Below are 22,411 nucleotides of genomic sequence, written 5' to 3' on the forward strand. Positions count from 1 at the left end.
AAACCGATGCAGAAGCGGAGGGCTCCCGTAGGACGGTGATGGCGCCGCGCGCCGGCGAGCGTAGCATCGTTGTCGTCGATGCTGTCGTCTTCGTCGTCTTTGTCGTCGCGATCGCCGTCGTCGAGGAAGATCTCCTCGGCGCACCGCCCTCGTGCCCGAGGATCCGCTCACGCACGCTGGGTAGGCACCAAATCTTGTTCTTGTTCTTGTTCGTTTGTCATCGAACGATCAACAGCACGTGCCAGAACGGCTTCCTCCGAGATCTCTCTCTTGAGATTGACGGCGATTTACGCGGTCGGCAAAGACCGCGGAAGCGAATGCGAGAATCCTCGACCGCGTTAAATAATTTCTTTGGTATCAAGGACGGAATGTGTTTGTGTCAAGCGATACTCCGGAGGAGTATCTCCTTATTCTGGCCTTCGATGCACCTGCTCCGTTAACGTCAGGCTCGAGAATTGGTCGGATCGGTCACGTCTAATAAATTTTAATAATTTCTTTTAACCAATTTTTTCTAATGAAGTTTCTTCTCTATCGCGTGTTTCTCTTCTTTTTTTCTTCTTCTCTAACCGTTCTTAATACTTATGTATTTTAAATGTGTTATTCAGCTCTTGTAAATCCTGGTAATTTTCCTAGTAATATTTTTTCATTCCGTGCTGAAAAAACGATGAACAGTCAGCAATTACTTAACATTCGCAGATCCTGATTTGTAATTCTTGATTTTCCTAGCTGTGATATTTTTTATAAAAAATCATGGAACCTTAAAAGACTGTTAAGTAATTATTTCTCATTTAATTCTCACGCCTCTCAAATGCGTTCGGTTCTTTTAGATTTGGACTGTCCTAGTAATTTTTAATTCTCCCGAGGATCTATATGCGTAATTCCTTCGGATGATTTTCTCGGGTAATTCCTTGAAATTAAAAGTGGCTTAGCTGAGCTAATGTCGAGTTCTAGTTCGCCATGTTGATCGTCTTACAATTTGTTAGTAGCCCAATGACGATGGCGCCCGAGAAGAAATAGCTCGCGGGAAGACGATGGAAATTGCGGAAGATGCTCCTTGGAAGACAATCGATCTCGTTTACTGATAGTCGCGAAAGATTGTTCACCGTTGATCTGAAGCAAAATTCGAGCGTTCTCTTTTGGTGAATCGTTACGTCGGAGAAGTTGAGTAATAATTCAAGCAGATGCCACGTATAGATATACCGTGCGGATTAATGTACTGATAGTCCCAAAGTTCCATTTTGATCAATGCAGCAAATAAAAGTCAATACGAAATTATTATTCCCCGCGTATACTCCCGGGGAATCTACATTTTGGAGTATCAATAAATTGCATTTCTCCGTTTACTACCTCATTTTTTCACGTTCTCTCTCATCTACGTACTCTCTCGGCCGGCGTGCCCTCGCGGCGATCCGCCAATCCTGAAAAATTTGGGCAAAACGCCAAGTTTCTCATTTCTCGAGCTATCATCGCGAGTTTTGTCGCTTCGGTGTCTTTCAGGAACTGGGTTATCGCGTACACGTGCGTCCGTAATGCCACGAGGAAAAATATAGCTAGGAACCGGGGATTAGCGATTTCGGTCGGCCGAAATGGAATCGATGACCGTCTCGTGACGAGCAAGGGTCGAGCGAGTTCGTGCCTTAACTAACTTTTCGCGCATGTGGAATTACGCTTCGCAATATTCCATAAACGTGCAAAACTCGAAGCTATCGTGCTATAAAGTTCGATATCGCGATTTTGTTGATGCTAATGAGTGTTGGATGTAGAGAATTCTAATTTACTGCGATATAAAATATAACATGATACAAAAGTAAAATACAATATAAATTTAAATGTAATATAAATATAATCAATTTTATTTATAGTATAATGTAAATCATTATTACAATGTAAATTAAAGAACGTAGTGTAAACGCTCGCGCATTTCATTTTGGCAGACGTTTGTTTTATAATTTGCCTTCGTTTTTTCACGAGCGTTTGTTTTATTGGCAGAAAAATCCACATTGTTTTCACAAACGCGTTATTTCCTGCCGCGAATTATCGGTGCAAAGGTAAAACATGAACTTTGTGCTAGACGGAACTCTCATAGCACACAACAGCAAAAGTCGAGAGAGACTTGTGTTTTTCTAAGATTAAAACGATGCATGCGATCGCCGTTTTTCTTTTGTGAATTGCTTTTCAAAGAGAAGTCGCTTGAAAAATATCTTAAAAGATAAAAAAAATAGAATAATATAAAGCGGGTGTGCGTGTCACGTAAAATGATTTTATAATAGACGGATAATTCACGTAGATTAAAAAATAGAGATGTCTCAGCCTAAGGCCTCTTTCTACCAATATAGTTTAATTTTAATCTTGGTTTAACTAACTCTCCATCTTTTTCCAGTTCTGAGAATTAGAAAAAGATAAAGAGTAAGTTGAACTGAGATTAAAGTTAATCTACGTTGGTAGAAAACGGGCCTAAGACTACCTTTTTTTTAATAATTTACAATTATTATGACAACGCTGTAATTTCCTGACAGTAACAAGAAATAACTGCGCACTGGAAATTTATCAACCCGGTTAACTGTCCAAGCGGAAATTCGAGCATCGATGCGTCGCAAAGTGAACGAAATAGAGCCAAATAGTTGCCAACGATTTCGATCAACTCGACGGAGCCGTGACATATGCGTCCTTGATCGTGACCCGGACGAGGTCACGTTGGTCGGTCCAAAATTTAAATCGTATAACTCAGGAGTGTAGCGATAAGTTCAAGTAAAGATAGGTTGCGATTTTCCCTTACGACTCGAAATTTACATTTCATTTTATGTTTCATAATATTTATATAAAATTTATTTTTTGTTTATATACTTTATATATACATATATAGTATATATATATATATAAAATAACATTTTTTAGAAATGAATGAAATAATGCCATAATTTATTTCAAAAACACTAAGGCTTTTTTATTCCGTGGGGGTAAAAGAAGAAGTCCCAGAAGCACCTGCATAGATCTAAATTCAGCTACTACTGCCTCGATTCTGACAGAAAGAATTCGTCACGGTCGGTCTGTCGGTGAAAATCCCGAAGGATCAGGTGAGTAAATAAAGGACCACCTTATTTCCTCGTCCTAAGAGAACGCACGAGCTTCCGAAAAGCTTCTGATGTTTCTTAAAAAATTCACGAGAATTTTCAGGCAGAAGGTACACGGATCGGTCTACTTAATCTCCGGTTTGTATTGTTCCAATTCTCATTTTCTTTCTTTGCCCTATCCTTTTTCATTACGTAATAATGATCTACTTAATTTCCAACTTTTTCAGAGGTAATAATTTCCACTCTTTTCCAAGATATTCATCGCGGAAAATGGAATTATTTTAACATAAAAACGCTCGCAAAAATTTTCTCTCTAATTTTAGATTTCTCTGTAATTTAGATAGACTTAAAAATGTAATATTAAACCTTCTATATTTTTATAGATTAAAAAAATATATACATATATTTTATTATGAATATGCATATATATTTCATTTTTATTTACGCCAATAATTTTTCGCCAAGTTCTCATTAATTAGTTTGTTTAAAAAAATATACATTACGGACGTTTCCTCGCGAAATCATCGCGCCCTTCTTTCACAATATTCGTGGCACTTTTAATTACGCCGCATCGCGGGTAATGGCTACGTTTACACCGTGCATTTAGGCCGCGGCCTATACAATAGACGTCTTTGTTTAATCTATAGGATAAACAAGGACATCTATTGTATAGGCCGCGGCCTAAATGCACGGTGTAAACGTAGCCAATGCCCCGCAGGTCGCTATCATGGACCATTTCATAGCGAGTAAAAAAAGATATTTTCTCTTTTACGTTGAAAGAAGAACGAGAGAGGCGGGAAACATCCGAAAGTGATATGGCGCATGCCGTCATGAACTTTCTAAACGCATCGACCGTACGTATCGAACTATCGTCGTTCAGGCGAAGCGTGGTCCACGATTTCCGCGCATTTCGCGGTCGCGAATCAGGATCTGACGACTTTTCTCTTCTTTCCTCCTCCACCTTTTCCTTCCAGAAACGAACGTAGCTCGCGGTGTTGCGACTTGATCTCACGTGACGTAACGCGACGCGTCGCCGTCAAGCGCACGGACGCGACTGCCGAGATCGCGGAGCGTCGACGACGCGACGGAGAGCCGATCGGCTGAAACGCGCCGAAGTACAACACAGATTATAGAGCCAATGCTCGAGTATCAGCAAATCCATTTGTTATCCGCGTTACCGTAACCATGTAAAATGTTCTGATATTTTTCAGATTACTGTAAGTGATTAAACAACGCGGAAGATGATTAATAACTCATTACTAGAGTAGAGAGAAGCAAATGCGAAACCGTTTTGATATATATTTATAACGGAGAAAATACGAGTTATAAATCTTACACAGAAGAGAATTTGTGTTATAGTTTTTAGAAATGATTAATTTAAAAGCAACACAGCGAGATATTGCTTTGATAAATTATTCAATTAATTCATATTAGACACAGCAAGTAATTTTTAGACATATTGAATGCGCCTGGAATTAGAAGCATGCTGTTTTATTATTATTTCTTATGTAGCGGTTTCATCTAATTTGAACTTATTTAATTAATTATATTCCCAGATTAAAATTTAAATTGTTTATGCGGTTATCGACATTTATCAATGCTTTTTTATTTCCCATCGTGTTTTAACAGTAAACTCTACAATATAATTAGAACGAGCTATCGAAGAGCGGGGGCGTCTCAATTCCTAAACAAGGACACTCTGATACAGAACATGGTTCTGTTTTCTTTGTTAAGGATTGATTCGCTGATTGACTAATATTGTTTTACTATACCATAAGTATAAAAGAGTCAGAAAGACCAGTGTTTCCTTGTCTTCCTTTACTCCGCAATTTTCTATAGTTTAATATAGGAAAGGCTCGCTCGTATATTATAGAGCTCACTGGTATTTTGAGGGCACCCTTTTTGCAGCATCTCGTTCAATTATTCGACTACGTGCGCAGGTCCGAAGTATATGCTCGCGCATGCACATTTCTATCCGGTGAACCATTCGTTCGACGGTGTTTCATGCACCACGATATAGCGTGCGATAATAATGCAATCGCAAGATATACGGGCGCGTTGATCCTAGAGTTGGAAGGGATTAGCTTGACCGCGGAACTGACTTGCCTCGCAAACAAATTGCGTAAATTCGCAAAGAGAAATTATTCATATTTACATATATTAAAGCCGTGTGGAATATTTAATACACAAAACGTAAGAACAGAATATCTTTCGAGTATAGCAATTAATTTTAGAAATATAGAGACTAAAATATTACTAATATATATTTCTTTCACACATTTATATATTTTGTAATTGATCTTCCGTCGGCAACATGGAATTTTGACTCTTCAGTCAGCAATAGGAGAAACAGCAAATTTTTTTTATCGTTCCGGATTATATAAAAATCGGAAAAATTCTGGAATAATTGTAAAAGCTTTAACGAGTTTTTACCATCATAGAAATTGAATTGTATGTGTTACTTATTTTTTCAAATTTAAATCTACTAGAATTCATAAGCAAAATATCGATAATGTTCCTAAAGGTGCCGGAGAGAGGAAGATTAAAAAATAAAATGTCCAAAAAGTTTTTTTCGCATTTTTTTCGCATCTTTATCATGTAATCTATCAATGTTGTGTAGATAATATTCGTAATATATTTAATTTATTGTAATATGTTTTTTTATATATAATCGTAATATATTTAATTTATTGTAATATGTTTATATATATATATATATATATATATAATCGAACCTATCCTCGAAATTCGAAAAATGTGTAACATAAAAATATAATAAAAATAATCTAGAATTTATTTTAATTTGTATCTTAAGATAAAAATTGTAGCTCCTGTGATTACAAGCTCGAGTGGAAGCCCATTTTTCTTCAATGAACAAGTTATTAATAGAGAGTAGCGATCAATCGATTGATGCAGAAGACAGAAATATCTAGCCAACGTACATATACATGAAAAAAAGAGCTTTGTCAAACCAATTTGACGAATACCAATTTCAGTCGCAAAATTGAATTAACTTAGACACGATTCGTGTCCGCAACGAACGGAGTGCGTCGCGCGTAGTCACAAAAATGCGACACCCTTCGTCATTTATCCTTTTTCGTGGGTAACAAGATATCTGACAAAATGTCAAATAGAATTAGTTCTTCCGGTTTGGACCACTCGAAACACTTACGAATTTTTGAGTCACGTCCAGACCAATTTGATTTATTCATGACAGAACAGTAAACTTATTCATTCTCAGCGCATTTTCCGTACTTTGTTTCCTTTCTACCTTCCACCTTTTTCCTCTCAAAGGTCCTAATATACGTTGCGCTTCAAAGGGTCACAATCAGATGATCCGCAGGAGACAGAGATGAAAAGGGAAGAGATGTTCATCGTGAAGAGCAAGGGACAGTGAGAGGAGAGGGAGAGAGGGAGAGAGAGAGAGAGAGAGAGAGAGAGAGAGAGAGAGAGAGAGAAAGAGAGAAGTGCGGCGGGTGCTCGAGGGCGGCAATGCGGTGGTTGCGCCACCACGGCAGCGTGCGTCGGATCAGCTGTGAGTAACACGAGTCAGCTGACTGCCGGACGAACGACGGGCCGCGTGTGGCGCGGCGGCGAGGGGTAGCGCCCCGACTCTGCGACAATCAATATTCCGCTCCGCCCCCGCTAACTGACGTGCCGCTATCCGCTCCGCGCAGCGCGTTCTCTCTCATTCTATCTCGCTAATCTTTCCCTCGGATCACGTGTCACTTTGTATCCTTGCATCGCGTATCGAAGCCTCGTCAATCGATTTTGTGTGATTATTCGCTAAATCCTTAATATACCCTACTTCGATCACTTTCAAATATAAAACGAACGTACCGTAATAAACGCGAATGATCACTCGGGGATGAATGCACGTTTCGAGCTTTTGAAACAAGTGTTTCCGCTCCCGTCTTCTGCCAATTTTCATCAATTCTGTTATGTTTGATTTAAAATAACCTGCTTCTAAAATATATAAATCTTTCAAAGATTAAAAAACACGAAAATATCTCAACATCTTTCCTGATACTTGAAGCAAATTTTTAACTCCATATGTTTGAAGAAGCGTGCACGAAACGATTATAACGTATTGCAATATGTCTATTTCCGTGTCGGGAAATTATATTCAAATGATCGATGATGCAACGCCTCAAATAACAAAAAAAAAATAACTCGTTTGTTATGTCATCATCATATGAAACGCAACGAAAACGGAAATCGTGATACAAGACAGACTTGTATATAGCTATATATTGTACAACAGGAAAAATTTTCGATTGACACTAATCAGAAAGTTCTTTCCTGTTTATCCCACCTATTTATCGTGAGAGAAACTAGTCATCAAACAGCAATTACACTTGACGGAGATAAAGAGATATGCTGTATCGATAATTACTGGAAGATTATATGGTAGATCCGGCAATATACGGTAATCCGCGTCTGAAATTATGGAAAGCACAAGGCCCTTAAGATTAGACTCTGTGGTCTCTGCGTTGAGACCCTTAACGACCAAAAGCCAGCAAGATAACGATTAAAGCTAGGGACAAAGATCCTCGAGGTCGAATCCTACGCTTTAGCTTCGACAACGCAGAACATCCGGGAGATCGCAATTATAGTGAAATAATTATTGAAACGATCGACAAGGGGATTGGGGGGGATGGTTCGGAGGTTGGCGCCACAGGCGCCATCAGAACGGTTGGTTACCCTTTTCTCCAGGATTACATCTTTACAGAATGCGGATCGATGGATGGACGAACATCGGCGCCTCGAAGACGCCTCCGCGTGACGTCATGGCGCTATCCCATCGACAAACATTTTCCTCGCGTTTGTTTACCCGTCATCATACGCCACCATTCCTACGGGGACGATTCGCCGAAGAACTCGCACGGACTACATATCTCGACCTTCTAAGACTTACGTATCTCGACCTTCTGGGTATCGCCAAAGACCACAAAAGTACACTGAAAAAAAAAGATTGGCTGCAACAGCCAATTTTTTATGGCTGCAGCCAATTTTTGGTTGTGTTAGCCTATCCGCAATGTCAGTATAGGATTTCGATTGGCTGTAGCAACAAAAAATTGGCTGCTGCAGCCAATTAAAAATGCTATGCCATATTTTACCATCTAATTTACTGCAGCAGCCAATCTTTTTTTTTCAGTGCAGTTTATAACCTACAGATATAGAGTACGTTTATAAAATATGTATAAAAATGTAAACATTATTTCACACACTGTACGTAGAATAATGTTCACGTTTCAAATCAGCGTATCATTTTTAATTTAAGATGGTAACACAGGTAAAAAGTTACTTTCGCTTTTCCAGATTGGATAAATTTTGCATTGCGTGTCAATCTGACGCTTCCTTCTCACATAATCGACCTGCGTGCTAACACTTCCGCTCAGAAATAGGTTTTCCCGTCTCGCGACGTGTCCGGCTGTGAGGCACGATAGTTTGCGGTTTGCCTGTGGTTTCCGCGAAACCAGCCTCCTCGTCGCGTCTCGCCGCACCTGACGTCTCCTAGCCGGAAGTCCATTAATCGGTTCGTGTTTCATGTCGCCCACGAATTTCTCTGCGTATCATGAAAAACTATCTTCGGCTACAGACCGTATCTTTTAATGAGTCGCGACGTACATTCGCGATTATGCGAACGATATGGTAATCGCATTAATCGATTGACAACGCAGTATCGGAGTTAAGTCCCAACACAGATAAGCACGATGAACCAACTATGACGCCGTTAAAAATTCAAACGAAGATAACAGCCAACAGGAGGTTTCTTTCTACCGTGACATTGCCACAATGTCAATGTTAGTACGTTAATCAACCTAATGAAAACGTGTGATCCAATTTAACGTGCTTACCACACGATAGAAACCGGCACGCATTTGCGAGCAAAATATTCTCTCATCAACTCGTTCTGCTTCATTTCTTTTAGAGCCAAAAAAGCCATCAACGGCTTCGCGTTTCGAGAACAAACGTCACGCTATTTTTTTTATGTGTTATTTTATGTGCTATCAGATCATAATAAATTCTGCTCCTTCTCTTATTGTAAAATATCTTATAACGTTACAACGCAAATACCAAAAGCGCGCACATAAATTGATTACTTTTCTGTAATTGGAATTTTTCTACGTGCGAGTATCCTTAACTACTATTTTTTTTCTCAAAGTTTATTATTTTCTTTTTGGTAATGAGTAGAAGGCTTACAAATTAATGCTTGCGCAAGTATTCGATCACGGCCGATTCCATATCTTCAATTGGACATGGTCATCATTAAAAATCGAGGTCATGTCATCGCCTTAATTCTGCTATCGATCTAAGTGAGAGATATCGAAGTGTGAAACTTGCCATTCAATAGCACTTTGCCAAATGCAAATATTGACGTAGCCTTAATCGTATGCTACACTACGTTATCAAAGTCCAGGAAGAGACGTAAGTATATGAGGTATTTCCAAAAAATATGATTTATTTAAGAGTTTGTTTGTAAAATAGAAAAAAAAGAGTCATAAATACAATGCCTGAAATACATTTATTGAGATAAACGCTAAAAATTACTAAAAATGTATCTATAAGTAACATTACTAAAGTTTCTAAGCTATGAGTTCTGGCTATTATTTTGATGGCTCTAAAATTTAATTTATCTCAAATGTGATTTTCTTGTAACACATTTGGTATAATATTGTTATTTGTATTTCTAACAGAGTTTCACATATTCGATAATTAGTTGGATCACTATTTTCACATTCTAGCCATCGATATAATAAGTGTGCAATCTTGAATACAAAGATTTAACAGGGCGAATAATAATTTGCTTCTATACATAATCTATGCGTAGGGAAAAAAATCTTCTACAATACAAACATTGAGATTTATTTGCGTCTTTCGTGAGAATTTATTCAACAGAAATTTCACTAAAAAGTACCTTTAATTCCTTTATACCGTTTACTCCTAACATTTAATTATTTAATGTATACATACTTCCGGTACCCTTCTTTTTCTTCATATGACCTTCCTTTTTTTTTTTCATTTGATTACCTTAACAATCTCGCTCAAGGAGATCACCTTTTCTTTATGGACACTGCATATATATATTATGCAGATATATACGAGCGACAAAAATTCTAGAAGTTCTATTAGCTACACTAAAAAAAAAGATTGGCTGCTGCAGCAAATTAGATGGTAAAATATGGCATAGCATTTTTAATTGGTTGCAGCAGTCAATTTTTGGTTATGTTAGTCTATCGAAATCCTATACTGACATTGCAGATAGGTTAACGTAACCAAAAATTGGCTGCTGTAGCCAATTAAAAATGCTATGCCATATTTTACCATCTAATTTGCTGCAGCAGCCAATCTTTTTTTTCAGTGTACGCATTTAAATCATAATTCGTAACTTTTTAATTTTGAACTACCTTGAAACTTAAATATACTATCACGCTAATTAAACCTTCGGTAACTTTGTCAAGGAAATATCGACTAAAATTTTATTCGTAAGATAAAATGCTAACGCGCACAAGAGTACAATGAGTAAGAATCGATAATTAACAGTAGCGATGTTGCCAAGTATAACAAAATTAACGTTAAATCTTAATACAAGTGCAAATACATAAGTTTACAAATCTTAGTTATTCGAGACTAACAGGTAACATACATGGTATTTGTGCTTGAAGTTTAATTACAATTTTCATTTTGAGAAAACTGTTGTAGCTATGTAGCCGTTATGTAAATGTACGAAAAACAGGCTGAAACCGCGTTCTTCTTCGTTAGAAATGCGTCGAGTCATGACCCCGTGTGGCCCGGACGGCCGAAAATCTATAACGAGGAAGAAGAGAACACGTTGGTCCGTGTCAGGAAAGTGGAGCATTTTGAGATCACGCGCCGTGCGATGTGATGAAAAACCGGTACAACATACGAGCATCCTCAATGAGTTTCGAAAGCCGCAGAATGGCCCGGCCCCCTTTTAACCACATCGAGCACGTGCTACGACATGTTGCACGTCATACCGTAATCACGCATGCACTGTTAAATTTATAATGTCAGATTATACCCAATTTGAGTTATTTTTAGTAATTTCTACAGGTCGTCACTGCTCGTACTCAATATATTGCTAATTTAACTAAAGAATTAAACAATTTGACTCAAATTTAATACATTTCCTTGATTTAAATTGTTTAATTCTATCGTTTTAGTTAAATCAACAATATATTGAGTAAACGAAATTGCTTAAATTCAGTTTATTATTTATACTATAAAGTAATAAGTGAGTACGTTCATATATATGAGTGTTGCTTATTTTGAAATGAAATAATTCAACCACATAAATTAATTTACAGTCTGATACATACACTGAAAAAAATGCATGTAATTTTATATGGAAATTACATGTTCATGACTGGAAAATTGCCTAAATATGATTGGAAATTTACAATTTCCAGTAAATTTCCAAGCATATTTATGTAATTTAGATAATTTTCCAGTCATATACATGTAATTTCCATGTAAAATTACATGCATTTTTTTCAGTGTATGGAAGTTAAGAATAACACAAAATGTTATTTAACTCAAGAGATTGAGTTGCCGTTATTCCTTTTATATCTAACAGTGTGGATACGCTAATAAAATCGCAATACGACAGAGTAGATGTGAAATCCCGCACTCTGAATGCAAAACGGGAAATCTATCCGTTTTGAAAAGACAGGAATTTTATACCCGTCTAATATAGGAATATCCCTTACATTTCCGTCTCCGTGAATTTTGAAATTACTTTGAGATTACAAACTAGTTTCAATAGAACTTGTCTAAATTAAATTTAGATTTCAAGGAAGGAGTTAAGTATTATGTCCGACGAAGCTTTCCATGTAACGTAGTTCCTAAATACGTTTTCAAAATGAAATTCAAGCTCTTCATAAGAATCGTCTAACTAAATCGCAAACAATTCCTAAAGTCTCGAGATATTATTTAGCTGACGATTGTTCAGATAATGTCGCGGGCTAAATGCTGTACGTCATTAAAGTAAACAGCAACAAGGCTGTGCAAACTGAGACTCCTGCGAGAAACAGTCTGATAAGGTCTGATAAGGTGGTTTATTGCAATCTTATTCTTACAGTCTCTCGTATTTTCTTTCGGTATTTATTTTGTAAAAGTGTGAGAACAGCCATCGCGCGAATCAGCACCTCGATGCTCGTTCTCCTCGTGACGATAGTATCTCGCCTTAGACTTTATCGAGAGAAGCAAAACTTGCAAGCTCGTCCTTTCATACACATGAAAAGAGTCTGATTGCATTAATTGGAATTCTGGTGAAAAATGGACAAATCAGAATTTTCTGATTAAATCTATTAGAATTCTAGTTGAAATAACCAGATGTCCAATTATGATGACCAAAATTTCAGTTATCAGAATATGCCGGTTCGTCCATTTTCAACCAAAAGTTTCTCAATGTATAACAGCTTCACCACCTGATAAAACGCTTTTCTGTATTTTCGCGGACGGCCTTCCGAGCGGCCTTCTCGTATTCCATTTACATTTTTTCACCGCAATATTTTTCTCTCGCAAACAGATGTTGCAAAAAGGGATACGCACTTTATTCGTATTCCAACCTTATCGTGTCTTATAACACAAGAAAGAATGTGCTTCCTCTTTTATACCTGCAGACGCATAAATATCGTTCCGTTAAGCGGTATTGTCCTTCGGCGTACGCATGTTTTGTAACAATTTTAAAAAGGAAAGAAAAAAGAAAACGTTGACATGGCTGAATAATTGCAAATGTCATTACTTTGCGATTACGTAAATCGTAATTGTCGAAGGATGAATTGAAAATAATTGTCGACGTTAGTTCTCCTGCATTGCATGTTACGTCGTCAAATCGTTAACAAAAGTCCGTATATCAGCAGATAGTGATGAAACGGCGTATCTCTAGCTTTCAGAAGGAGATAACGGAGTGATTTATTTTAAGTCGAAAGACAATATCGTATAAAGACTTTTCAAATGACAATGCATTCTTTTGCTAAATACAATAATTTGTAATCAGAATAAGCTGTATTAGCGATTTATGACATATTTCTAGATGAGAGAGAATAAAAAATATTTAAAATCTAAGATTTCGATAAGACCTTAAAGTTTTAGAAACTATGACTCTTTGAACAATTTTTCTTATTACTCTAGTTTTAATCGTTTCTAATCTCTTCCACTTTTAAGCTTCTTATCATTCAACCGAAATAAGATGATGAAAATCGTGGGTATAAAATCATTTCGTATGCAACATATCTCTCCTTAATAAATCCTTAACAATATTCTAGTATTTTTAAAAGCAATAGAAATGTATATTTACTGAGCATTTTCTCTTTTAGAGGCATAAGATATTTATCTTATCATACAACAAAACTATCGAAGAATACAATAAATTATTGACATTAATTGTAAAAATTGAAACGGTCTAAAATTCCAATTTTTCAGTAGCTTTTGACCATGCTGGCTATTATACATCACCAACAAGGGAACGCCTTTGATAAATATACATCAAAATTCAGTGCATGGTAGCAATTCTGATTAAGTCTCATGGGAACGAGAAAACGCCAACGCTATTGTCAATAGGTATCACCACTACTAGCATCACCGACATACATCATCATTGTACGTACAAGGATCGCTGGTAGCGTTTATCATCACATTGGAGCAAGACAAGTATAAACTGACCTGCAGAAACACGTGACAGTATCCTCGACGTCGATGGAGAGCGACGTCTCGATGGCGGAATATTTGAGGACCTTCCTGTTTCCCAGTCCAAACATCGGAACGCGAGCGCGACGGTACCAGGGAGGTACGGGCAAATGGGCCTGGGGCATAAAATGGAGAGGGCGGGAAGGAAAAGGGAAGGGAGGACAGGAGGCGAGTAGAGAGAGAAAGAGAAAAGGTAAAATATATATCTCCTCTGCTCCGGTTGATTGGTTGGAATCACTCGGCCGGCCGCTAGGCCAGTAACGGAGCACAGACTGACATAGCCGTTCTCCAGACAACAAGCAAGCAGGCAGGCAAGCAGGCAGGCAAGCCACCGTTCGCCAGGTACCACCACCTCGCGATCGTCCACGTCGCGACCGTCCTCTCCACCGCGGCCGCCGCAGCAGATAGAGAGAAAGCGGAAGAGAGAGGGGAAGACGCGGTTTATACCGTCGGAGGGAGAGAGGGTTCCACTGTGTTCAGGAGGAAGCGGAGATCGGCGGGAGGGAAGTGGAGAGAACGGCCTGAGAGAAAGAGTATCAGGGGCTTCCTCAGGTCAGAGTATAGTAGAGTCGCCGCTATATTTTCCTCCCTTTTTGTCCCCCTTTCCTTCCTACTATCCTCGCCCGAGCGGACTCGTCATAATGCAATTAACGATTGACCGAGCCGAAACCGGACAAGTTCTCCTTGTCAGTTACCGTGTTACGACGCAACGCGAGATCACCCGATCTCTCGAATTCTCAGAGCAGCACTCCATTGTTTGTTGCTCGTCAGGGTCGTTCCCCCGGTGAGCGTTCGATAAAAAGAAGATCCAACAGAGATGTCACGAGAGAATTAACTTGCTCCAAGAGCGATAGAAGCGAAAGAGTAGGTACTCGATAAACTAAAGTACAGAAATACAAAAATTGTCTCGAATAAAAAACATTAGCTTTAAAGAAGGTGTTAACTCTAAAACGTGAATGCTTTGTAACGTTTAGAAAATGTAACGAAAGCAAATTACGCGCACATAAACAATAAGATATATGTTTATGTATCGTATTATAGATATATTCAAATATTTCATAAAAATAAAGTTATATCAGGCATAAAATTATTTAGGCACTGATAAATTTAATTACTTTACATATAATGTAAAAAATTAATCGAATACCGCCGAAAAAATAGTTGTGCGACACATATATGTCTGAAAATTTCAACAACGAGTCAGTTTTGACCCAATTTCCGTTGTCTCGGAGGACTAATCAATAAAATACATAAAGGTTTAATCGTCGACGAGTTGCTACTGGACTGTTTCTTCGCTTATTGGCTTCATGTCAATATGCTTGTTTGCTATATAGAAACAAATATTGGACACTCTCGGACAGGCGGAAGAAGGTAATTGAAATATAAACTCGCGTGTAAATTGCAATTTTCGGTGGCTCGGAAGGCTCCTTGCAAACTTCTTTTCGCTAAAACCGGTGTTATGTAACGGGAGCGTAGGATTATTCCATAAATGGAGAGCTAAAGGTGGAATATAACGTTTCTATTAATTGCAACATTGCAAGTGATAATCTTGATAGTGCTTCCGGACGAGCTTGGGACATAACCGGTGGATATAATGTACGTATTGCTACGCTTAATGTATTCTATCTGTGTGAATAAATACATGATACAGGTTCGCGAGTTCTCATTACAAATGTGAAAGGTTAAGGCCGTTCAATACGTAAAGCATATTTTTCTGCGTTTGAGTTTGCTTTCGAAACTGTTCACCCCCGTGACATTGATTCTTTTTACGCACAATCGACTCAACGTGACTATACCCAATCCACCCTAATGGGGATGTTCCATTTTTAGCGATTCAATCATCAATGGCAGAATCATCGGCGAATTTAAAGACAATTTCATTATAGAGGGAGAAATGTCAAAAAAGATGGATTTTTCTTCAATTTTCATCATTGAATGAGTTTTAATATAAATTTAAATTACAAATTAGGGATCTTGCAAGCCTACGTCATCATTATTTCAACTAATCGAATTCCGATTCTAATCAAATCTAAAATGAAAATTGATATTTTGAAATGAAGCATTTATTTCTATATATGTACATATATCGCGGATCTGCGATTTCACGTTCATCAGCGAAAATTTATCGCATTTACAATAACTCGTGAATGGATAATGTGGAAACGCACGATATTACGTATTTATTTGCGATTGAAGAGGTACAAGCTATTGAGAGAAAATTTTGTCAACGCATTACAGGATGCTGAAACGGATATAGTAACGTCGTGATCAGGATAATCATGAACGTCGAAAAACGAATTGGCGATGGAATATTGCCAAGACTAAAAAGGTGGTAGTCGCTTGAAAGAGAAATATTGCTGCTAATTACGTCGATAGCGAAGAGATATCGAGGTGCAGCATGATCAGCTTGAACTGGCCGATATACACTGACCGTCGCCAATTGCGAACGAATGCTACAAGGAAACTATTATTAGCGTCCGTTGGATCGGAAAACCTGACGACACGAATGATGCTTAAGTTCGACAGGCTATCGATATTCGTATCGACTCGCCATTAAGCATCATGAACAGACCCAATGTCCTCTTTATCGGGCCCGACATTGACACCGATAAAAGATAAAAAGGAATATTTTGGAAAACAAAGAAAATCATCTGGTGGAAAGTCAACCCAGAGAACAAGTATGCCTAAAAAATGTCAGAAAAACATCTTTTGGGATATACATGTCTAAAAGATATCTAAAAGACACGATAAAGAAGTCTTCTAGACAATGCGTGTTGTGTGAAATTGTTTGAGAAGATGTTCCTTTATTATATTTTAAAAAGACAATTTCGATATTTAGCGTATATTTATAAAATATTTAAACAGCATTCTTTTTTCTTTTGTCTATAGCTTAGCTTATGAATCTCTTTTGAAATTATGTATAAATAAAGATAACATAAACGCGCCAAATTTCGCAATAGAATACTATTATCGATCTTTGTCGTAGCTTCATAATAATGGCCGATATCGATTGCTGATAACAAATGGCGGTTGTTGTCCATCGGAGCGAGAGTATTCCGCGAGGCCGATTATTTTTGCTCGCTCGTCCGTGAATCACCCGCCATTTCCCCGTTCACGAATATGCCTCTGCCAACGGAAGACGTCGGATGACATTATCGTGAAAAATGAGCACAGAGATAACGAGGGTGCGGATGAATGTCAAGTAAATGTGACGTCGACCTGGGCATTTACAGACCGCGACACATCCTTCGGGAGTCTTTAGGTAAGTAAAACGCATGAACAGTATGTCCCATGAAAATGCCCTTAAACGATAACGTATGTATATTTTGACATAATTATAATAAAGATGTGGAAAAAAAACTAATTGCGGTATTATTGTTCAGCAATTTATCATCGTTTGACAGCGCCCACCTCTTTTTTCCCATCAGCTGATGAACTCCTTACAGCACGGTAAATCAAAGTGCAAAAACGATAATGGTGCTAGAGCCACTTCATCAGATATATTATATCTTATATCTTATAAGAGATATAAAAAGAGAATTTTTGTTAAAGTTCAAATTTATATGCATCTTCAAAGAAAATAAAATGTCATATTATTCTAATATTTTATACAACATGAATCTAAAGCAAACTGATCAAACTTTGCAGACGTGTTCTTTCGCTGATTAGAAGTCTTTTCTTTAACAAAGTTTTAATTGAATGTACTCCTTTTATACACTCTTAATTCTCAATGTTAAATATTTCGACGACTCAGCTCAAATGAAAAAATTGTTAAGAAAAAGTCGCCTTGAAATGAGTGAAGATTAATTTCATTTTTTAAGAGATAAGAACTAATTCGTCCTTCAAACGTCGGGCTTTATTACGATGCTTATATTACGTTCGTCAGCAAGGAACGGATTTACGCGTAGCTTTACCATGATTTTTTCGTATGCACAGTAAAGTCCTTGATGACATGACAACGGAACGTTGCAACGATATTTTATGATAAACGTGATAACTTTGTTTACCCGGAAAAACTAGCGGGATGCTCACATGCAATCGCGTGCATCGGCAGTTGTTATCGTAAAAAAAAAGCGATAAAGTAGCCGTTGTACCTTGTGAAATAAAGTGATAGGTGTGTTTAAGTAAAAGGCATTCTTGTTCGCAGTGTCAACGTTCATTCAGATAAACATTATTTTGAAGCTCTTGTTAACACAAAGCCGATGAAACTGAGAAAACCGAACGCGAGATTACACCATAATTAAGGTCCATGTGTAATTAAGATAATTCCCATGCATTCACTTTTTATAGATGTGTTGGAATCAGATATATTCAAACGAATCAAATTGTTCTCTGATTTCTTGTAATTGATTTTTATTTAATATATAACTGTTTTTTTATTTAATATAAAACTGTAAATGTTTTGTTTCATCTTTACAAATTGCAAAAAACGTGATCATTCCCAATAACGGACTAAGAACATGTATAAAAGATTAAAGATTATTATTTTTGTAATCCCACATATAAGTCCATAAAATAGAAAATATTTTATACATAAATTGAAAGAGATTTCAGAAGGGATTTCTAATATTAATAATATTAATATTAGGTCTGAATAAGAAAGAAAAATTAAATGTCAATTTTTTAAACTATGTTGTCGGATTTAGAATTTATATAAATCAGGAACTGTAAATACTGATGTTTTTTGCGATAGTATACGTGTTGCGGCGAGTATAGTCAACAAGTAAATATTTGCGTAATACAACGCACGACTCTTTATACTTTTATACTTTGATAAACCTATTGCGCCGCGGTATATATTATTAAAAAGTATTATTTGAAAAAAATAGTCTCTTCTCGTATTTTAATCCGGTTTAGTAAAATACATATAGATGATTAAGAATTAATAAAATGCGTTCAAATATCTATGAAATTCTGGACATTTGTTTGATATTAATTGTGCTGCAATGATATATTCGAAATTATTAAACGATATATCCGAAGTAAAACACAGTATATGAGAGCCGCGGACAAAACGAATTGACAAGGCAATACTTGATATTCTCGAACGTAGAAATGAATATATATGAGCATACGTGGTTAATTTACTCAATAGCTCGTTCTATTGGCACTTATGTATACTTAATTTACCTATTGTTTATTCTTCGCTTTATATATGCCACTTATATTTTATTATACGAATAAAAACAAAATTACGAGTAAGACATTTTTTAAATATATACATGTATCGATTCCTAATTCATAACATCTTGCAATCTATAAGAAAATTTGTTTAGTATAAAATATTTGCTAATGCATTAAAACGATCATCGATACTTGTGGTTGCCAATTTAATATAGTTTATGTCGTATATTCTTAGCATTCTAAATTAATTCTTTCTACTAAACGATGCGTTTGATAACAGATGTTCAGGTAAGTGTAAGAAAATTTGATGATTCGGAAAACTAATATTTATTTCTTCGCTGTCTCTTCATTACGGAAGACAACCTGCACTACGTTGCTATAATTTTTCAGGCGGTGATTACACTGATTAATCACGTAGGATAGACATCTTTATGAATTACGTCACGCATGTGTAAACACCTTTTCTGTGTTCATCAAACGGATTTAAATTTATCAAATGCCGTAATCGAGAAGATTAACATCGTAGCACGAACGAGCCAAGTTCCAAAATCGCTGTGTAAATATCTTTTAAATTAATTCGAAAATTGCGTAACCTTAGGCAGAAGATTTTTCGAAAGCAGAAACAGGAATAGGAATAAATTATACGTAAACATTGATTTCTAAAATCTGTTCACATATTATAAATTTCAAGACAGAAGAGATTTTGGTTTCGTTCAAATCATTCATTTGACATTCATTTTATAAATACGTCTTTATCTAAATTTATTGATTGATTCTTTTGAGATACAAGATCGAGCTTCAGCTGTAAGCTGAAGTCGAGTTAATGTTTGAGTTCTCTGTTCGCTGTCGTCGAAACTGATTGCTCGAGCATCACGATGCTCTCTTCAAAGTTCTTCGAAGATCGGAAAGATCGGCACGCGCGACATATCGTGCTGGAAACGTCACGTCACGAACGTTTTGGCGAACGAGCAACCGTGCGTGAATCACTGAGGAAGCCAATCGCACGACGAGAGATCGAGGTGAGTCATCGCTACGTTCGGTTTCGCGCCAGCGAACAGAGACTTTGCCCGCTTGCTAGAGACACTCGGACTGTCGTTTCCAACCAAGTATTATAAATTAACGAAAGATACTGCCCTTGGAACGAGCGACAATGCAAACGACGTGACATTGAAATATCACATATCACAGTTTGAAGAATTACGACAGAAAACGATCTTATGTAAGAAGAGTCGAAATTTCATAAGAAGAAAACAGTATAATTTCTTCTCATCAATTTCAGGATATTTTACAAAATCAATAAGCTCTCTCTTGACTGCTATAATTAATGTTGTAGTTGATACGCGCAAGTGTCATCCAGCACATTACACGATTTCAATTATTCAGAGTAAGGTGCTCATAACATGCATTCAACGCTCATATTTTCCGATCCTTGCGAATCAATAATACGATAACGATTTACAGCGATGTATTTATGCTTTAAGCTTTAACGACGTCCGTTTAACTCCGATGGCAGATATCGCTAATTAAATCATCAGCCTAAAGGAAAACATCCGGGTCGGAGCGGCCTTTAAATGATATCATCGCAGAAAGAAATACGCATAAAGTGCGAAACGTCGTTCATTTTCGGGAGTTAATAAATTTTTCGTTAGTAATCGTGAAGTCCGATTGGAAAAGTGAAGATTTTGTACAAAGAAAGAAATGCTGCAGAAAAGTTCTTTCGTATAAGAATCAATTTCCAAGAAAATCGATTTTCATGCTCGGCTTAATAATCTCCTTATTTAAGCTCAAATAATTTTTAACTTCCTGGCAAGATGAATGTTCGACAGCAACTATTATGGGAGTAGCTATCTAAAAATAAATAAAATAAATATTGTTAACAAATATTCTGTTATAATAAACAATAATTGAAATTGATAAATATCTTATTGTTTGCAAAATATTGAGGTCGTATATATTACTTTAAATAAGGTACTATATTTTTGTTCATGACCTGGCAAAAAGAACCGTTATTAAAACAAGCACGTCAATCTATGGCACTGTGCCATAGATTGAAAAATTATGCAAGCTACATATATTTTTAAAAATAGAAAAAATTATTCTAAAAATACACGTAATAATCTGAACGAATTTAATACAAAAACGTTTTGCAATTGTATAAATACGTGCATGTATGATGTTATGTATAATTACGAGATGGTTTCATTGATTTTTTGAGAGATTACAAAAATGTTTACGGTCAGGGCACAAGGGATCCTTGGGCCTTACGAAATTGATTTCAAAAATTCGATAAAAGTAGAATGAAATTCACAATTATTCATGCGATGCTATTTCGTCGAGGTGAGTGGAAGAAAGCTCCAGCGTGCAAATTTTAATACATAAAATAGTGTGTCATGGGGGAAATCTTATGCATAAATTTCGCAGTAAAAAGCTCGCTCCGGGAGCTCGGAAAAGTAGCTTGCGATATCCCGATGGAATAGAACTAGAAGAACGCTGATCCATCATCGATTCAACGGTAATTGTAACACGAATTCTGCTTATGTTATATGAGCGGTTCGCGTGCTCGCGAATTAAGTCTGATAAATGTGACTCCGTCTGTACTTTATATCGCCTTTGTTACCGTCGAGTATTATTATACACTTAACACTATGCAGCGAAGAATAAGACTAAGAGACTGCGAAAATAATATTTTTGTTAACAGAGGTAGACGTGCTGAATGTATTCAATTAATTAGGCAGTCTTACAGAATTTTTTTCCACATTATATCACATTGTTTTAATATTAAATAAGCAATAATCATAAAGTTAGGATATATGATATCATTATATATTATATTATATATATTATATTATTATTATAGTAATAATATATTTATAATTGTAAATAATTATGTAATACTATTTACGAGCCATCGTCGATTGGCCGAGATAATTTTTAAAAATATTGATGAAGAAAATCATTTTTTATATTATCTAATCATAATAATTACAAAACAACTATGTAAACATCGGGTCCATTTTACAAGTGAATGATCTTATAACTGAATATAACAGTGACTTAATCCTTTCTGATCTGAAAGTCTCAATAGATATACGAACGTTATATCTTATGTAAGCAAATTCGTGTAGCAAGAAAGCTGTTATGATTCTGCGAATCGTCCTTTAATAGCTGATCAAACTTGCCGTGCAATCACGGAAGAATCTGCATCGCAGCGGGTACAGAGCAAAGGGGAAAAATCGTTAAGTAGTATAAGTAAACCGAAACTGTCCATGCGACTGATTGTAGCCTACAACCTCGATTAACGCTAAATGTGATTAAATATACTTTCTTTCTCTGTCTACCGCGTTGTTCTCATAAAGTACAATAAAAGTCAGTTAGAGACAAAGTAATGATTTTTTTAATTTTAAATTTTCTTGGCAAAAGAATAACTTTAACTTCAAAAAATTAAATCAAAACAAATTAATATCTTATTAAAAAATTAAATTAATTCGGCCGAGCGTCGT

General features: G+C 36.5%; 1 protein-coding gene across 2 annotated transcripts in view; it reads right to left on the reverse strand.

Annotated features, from left to right (window-relative positions):
- The window catches only part of Mob2 (MOB kinase activator 2), a 28,581-nt gene that overhangs the window by 4,319 nt on the left and 1,851 nt on the right, over nt 1-22,411 (reverse strand). Inside the window, exon 1 of one of the 2 annotated variants that reach the window (XM_018454496.1) lies at nt 13,764-14,116. The exons of the other annotated variant lie outside the window; for it this stretch is intronic. Coding sequence (XP_018309998.1) covers nt 13,764-13,912 — 149 coding nt within the window. The 5' untranslated portion in view covers nt 13,913-14,116. Of the gene's footprint in view, nt 1-13,763; nt 14,117-22,411 lie in introns of those variants that run through there. 2 annotated transcript variants of the gene reach the window in all.

This window comes from Mycetomoellerius zeteki, unplaced genomic scaffold (genome assembly GCF_001594055.1).
Source record: "Mycetomoellerius zeteki isolate Tzet28-1 unplaced genomic scaffold, Tzet1.0 scaffold433, whole genome shotgun sequence".
In the NCBI taxonomy this organism is placed as follows: domain Eukaryota; kingdom Metazoa; phylum Arthropoda; class Insecta; order Hymenoptera; family Formicidae; genus Mycetomoellerius; species Mycetomoellerius zeteki.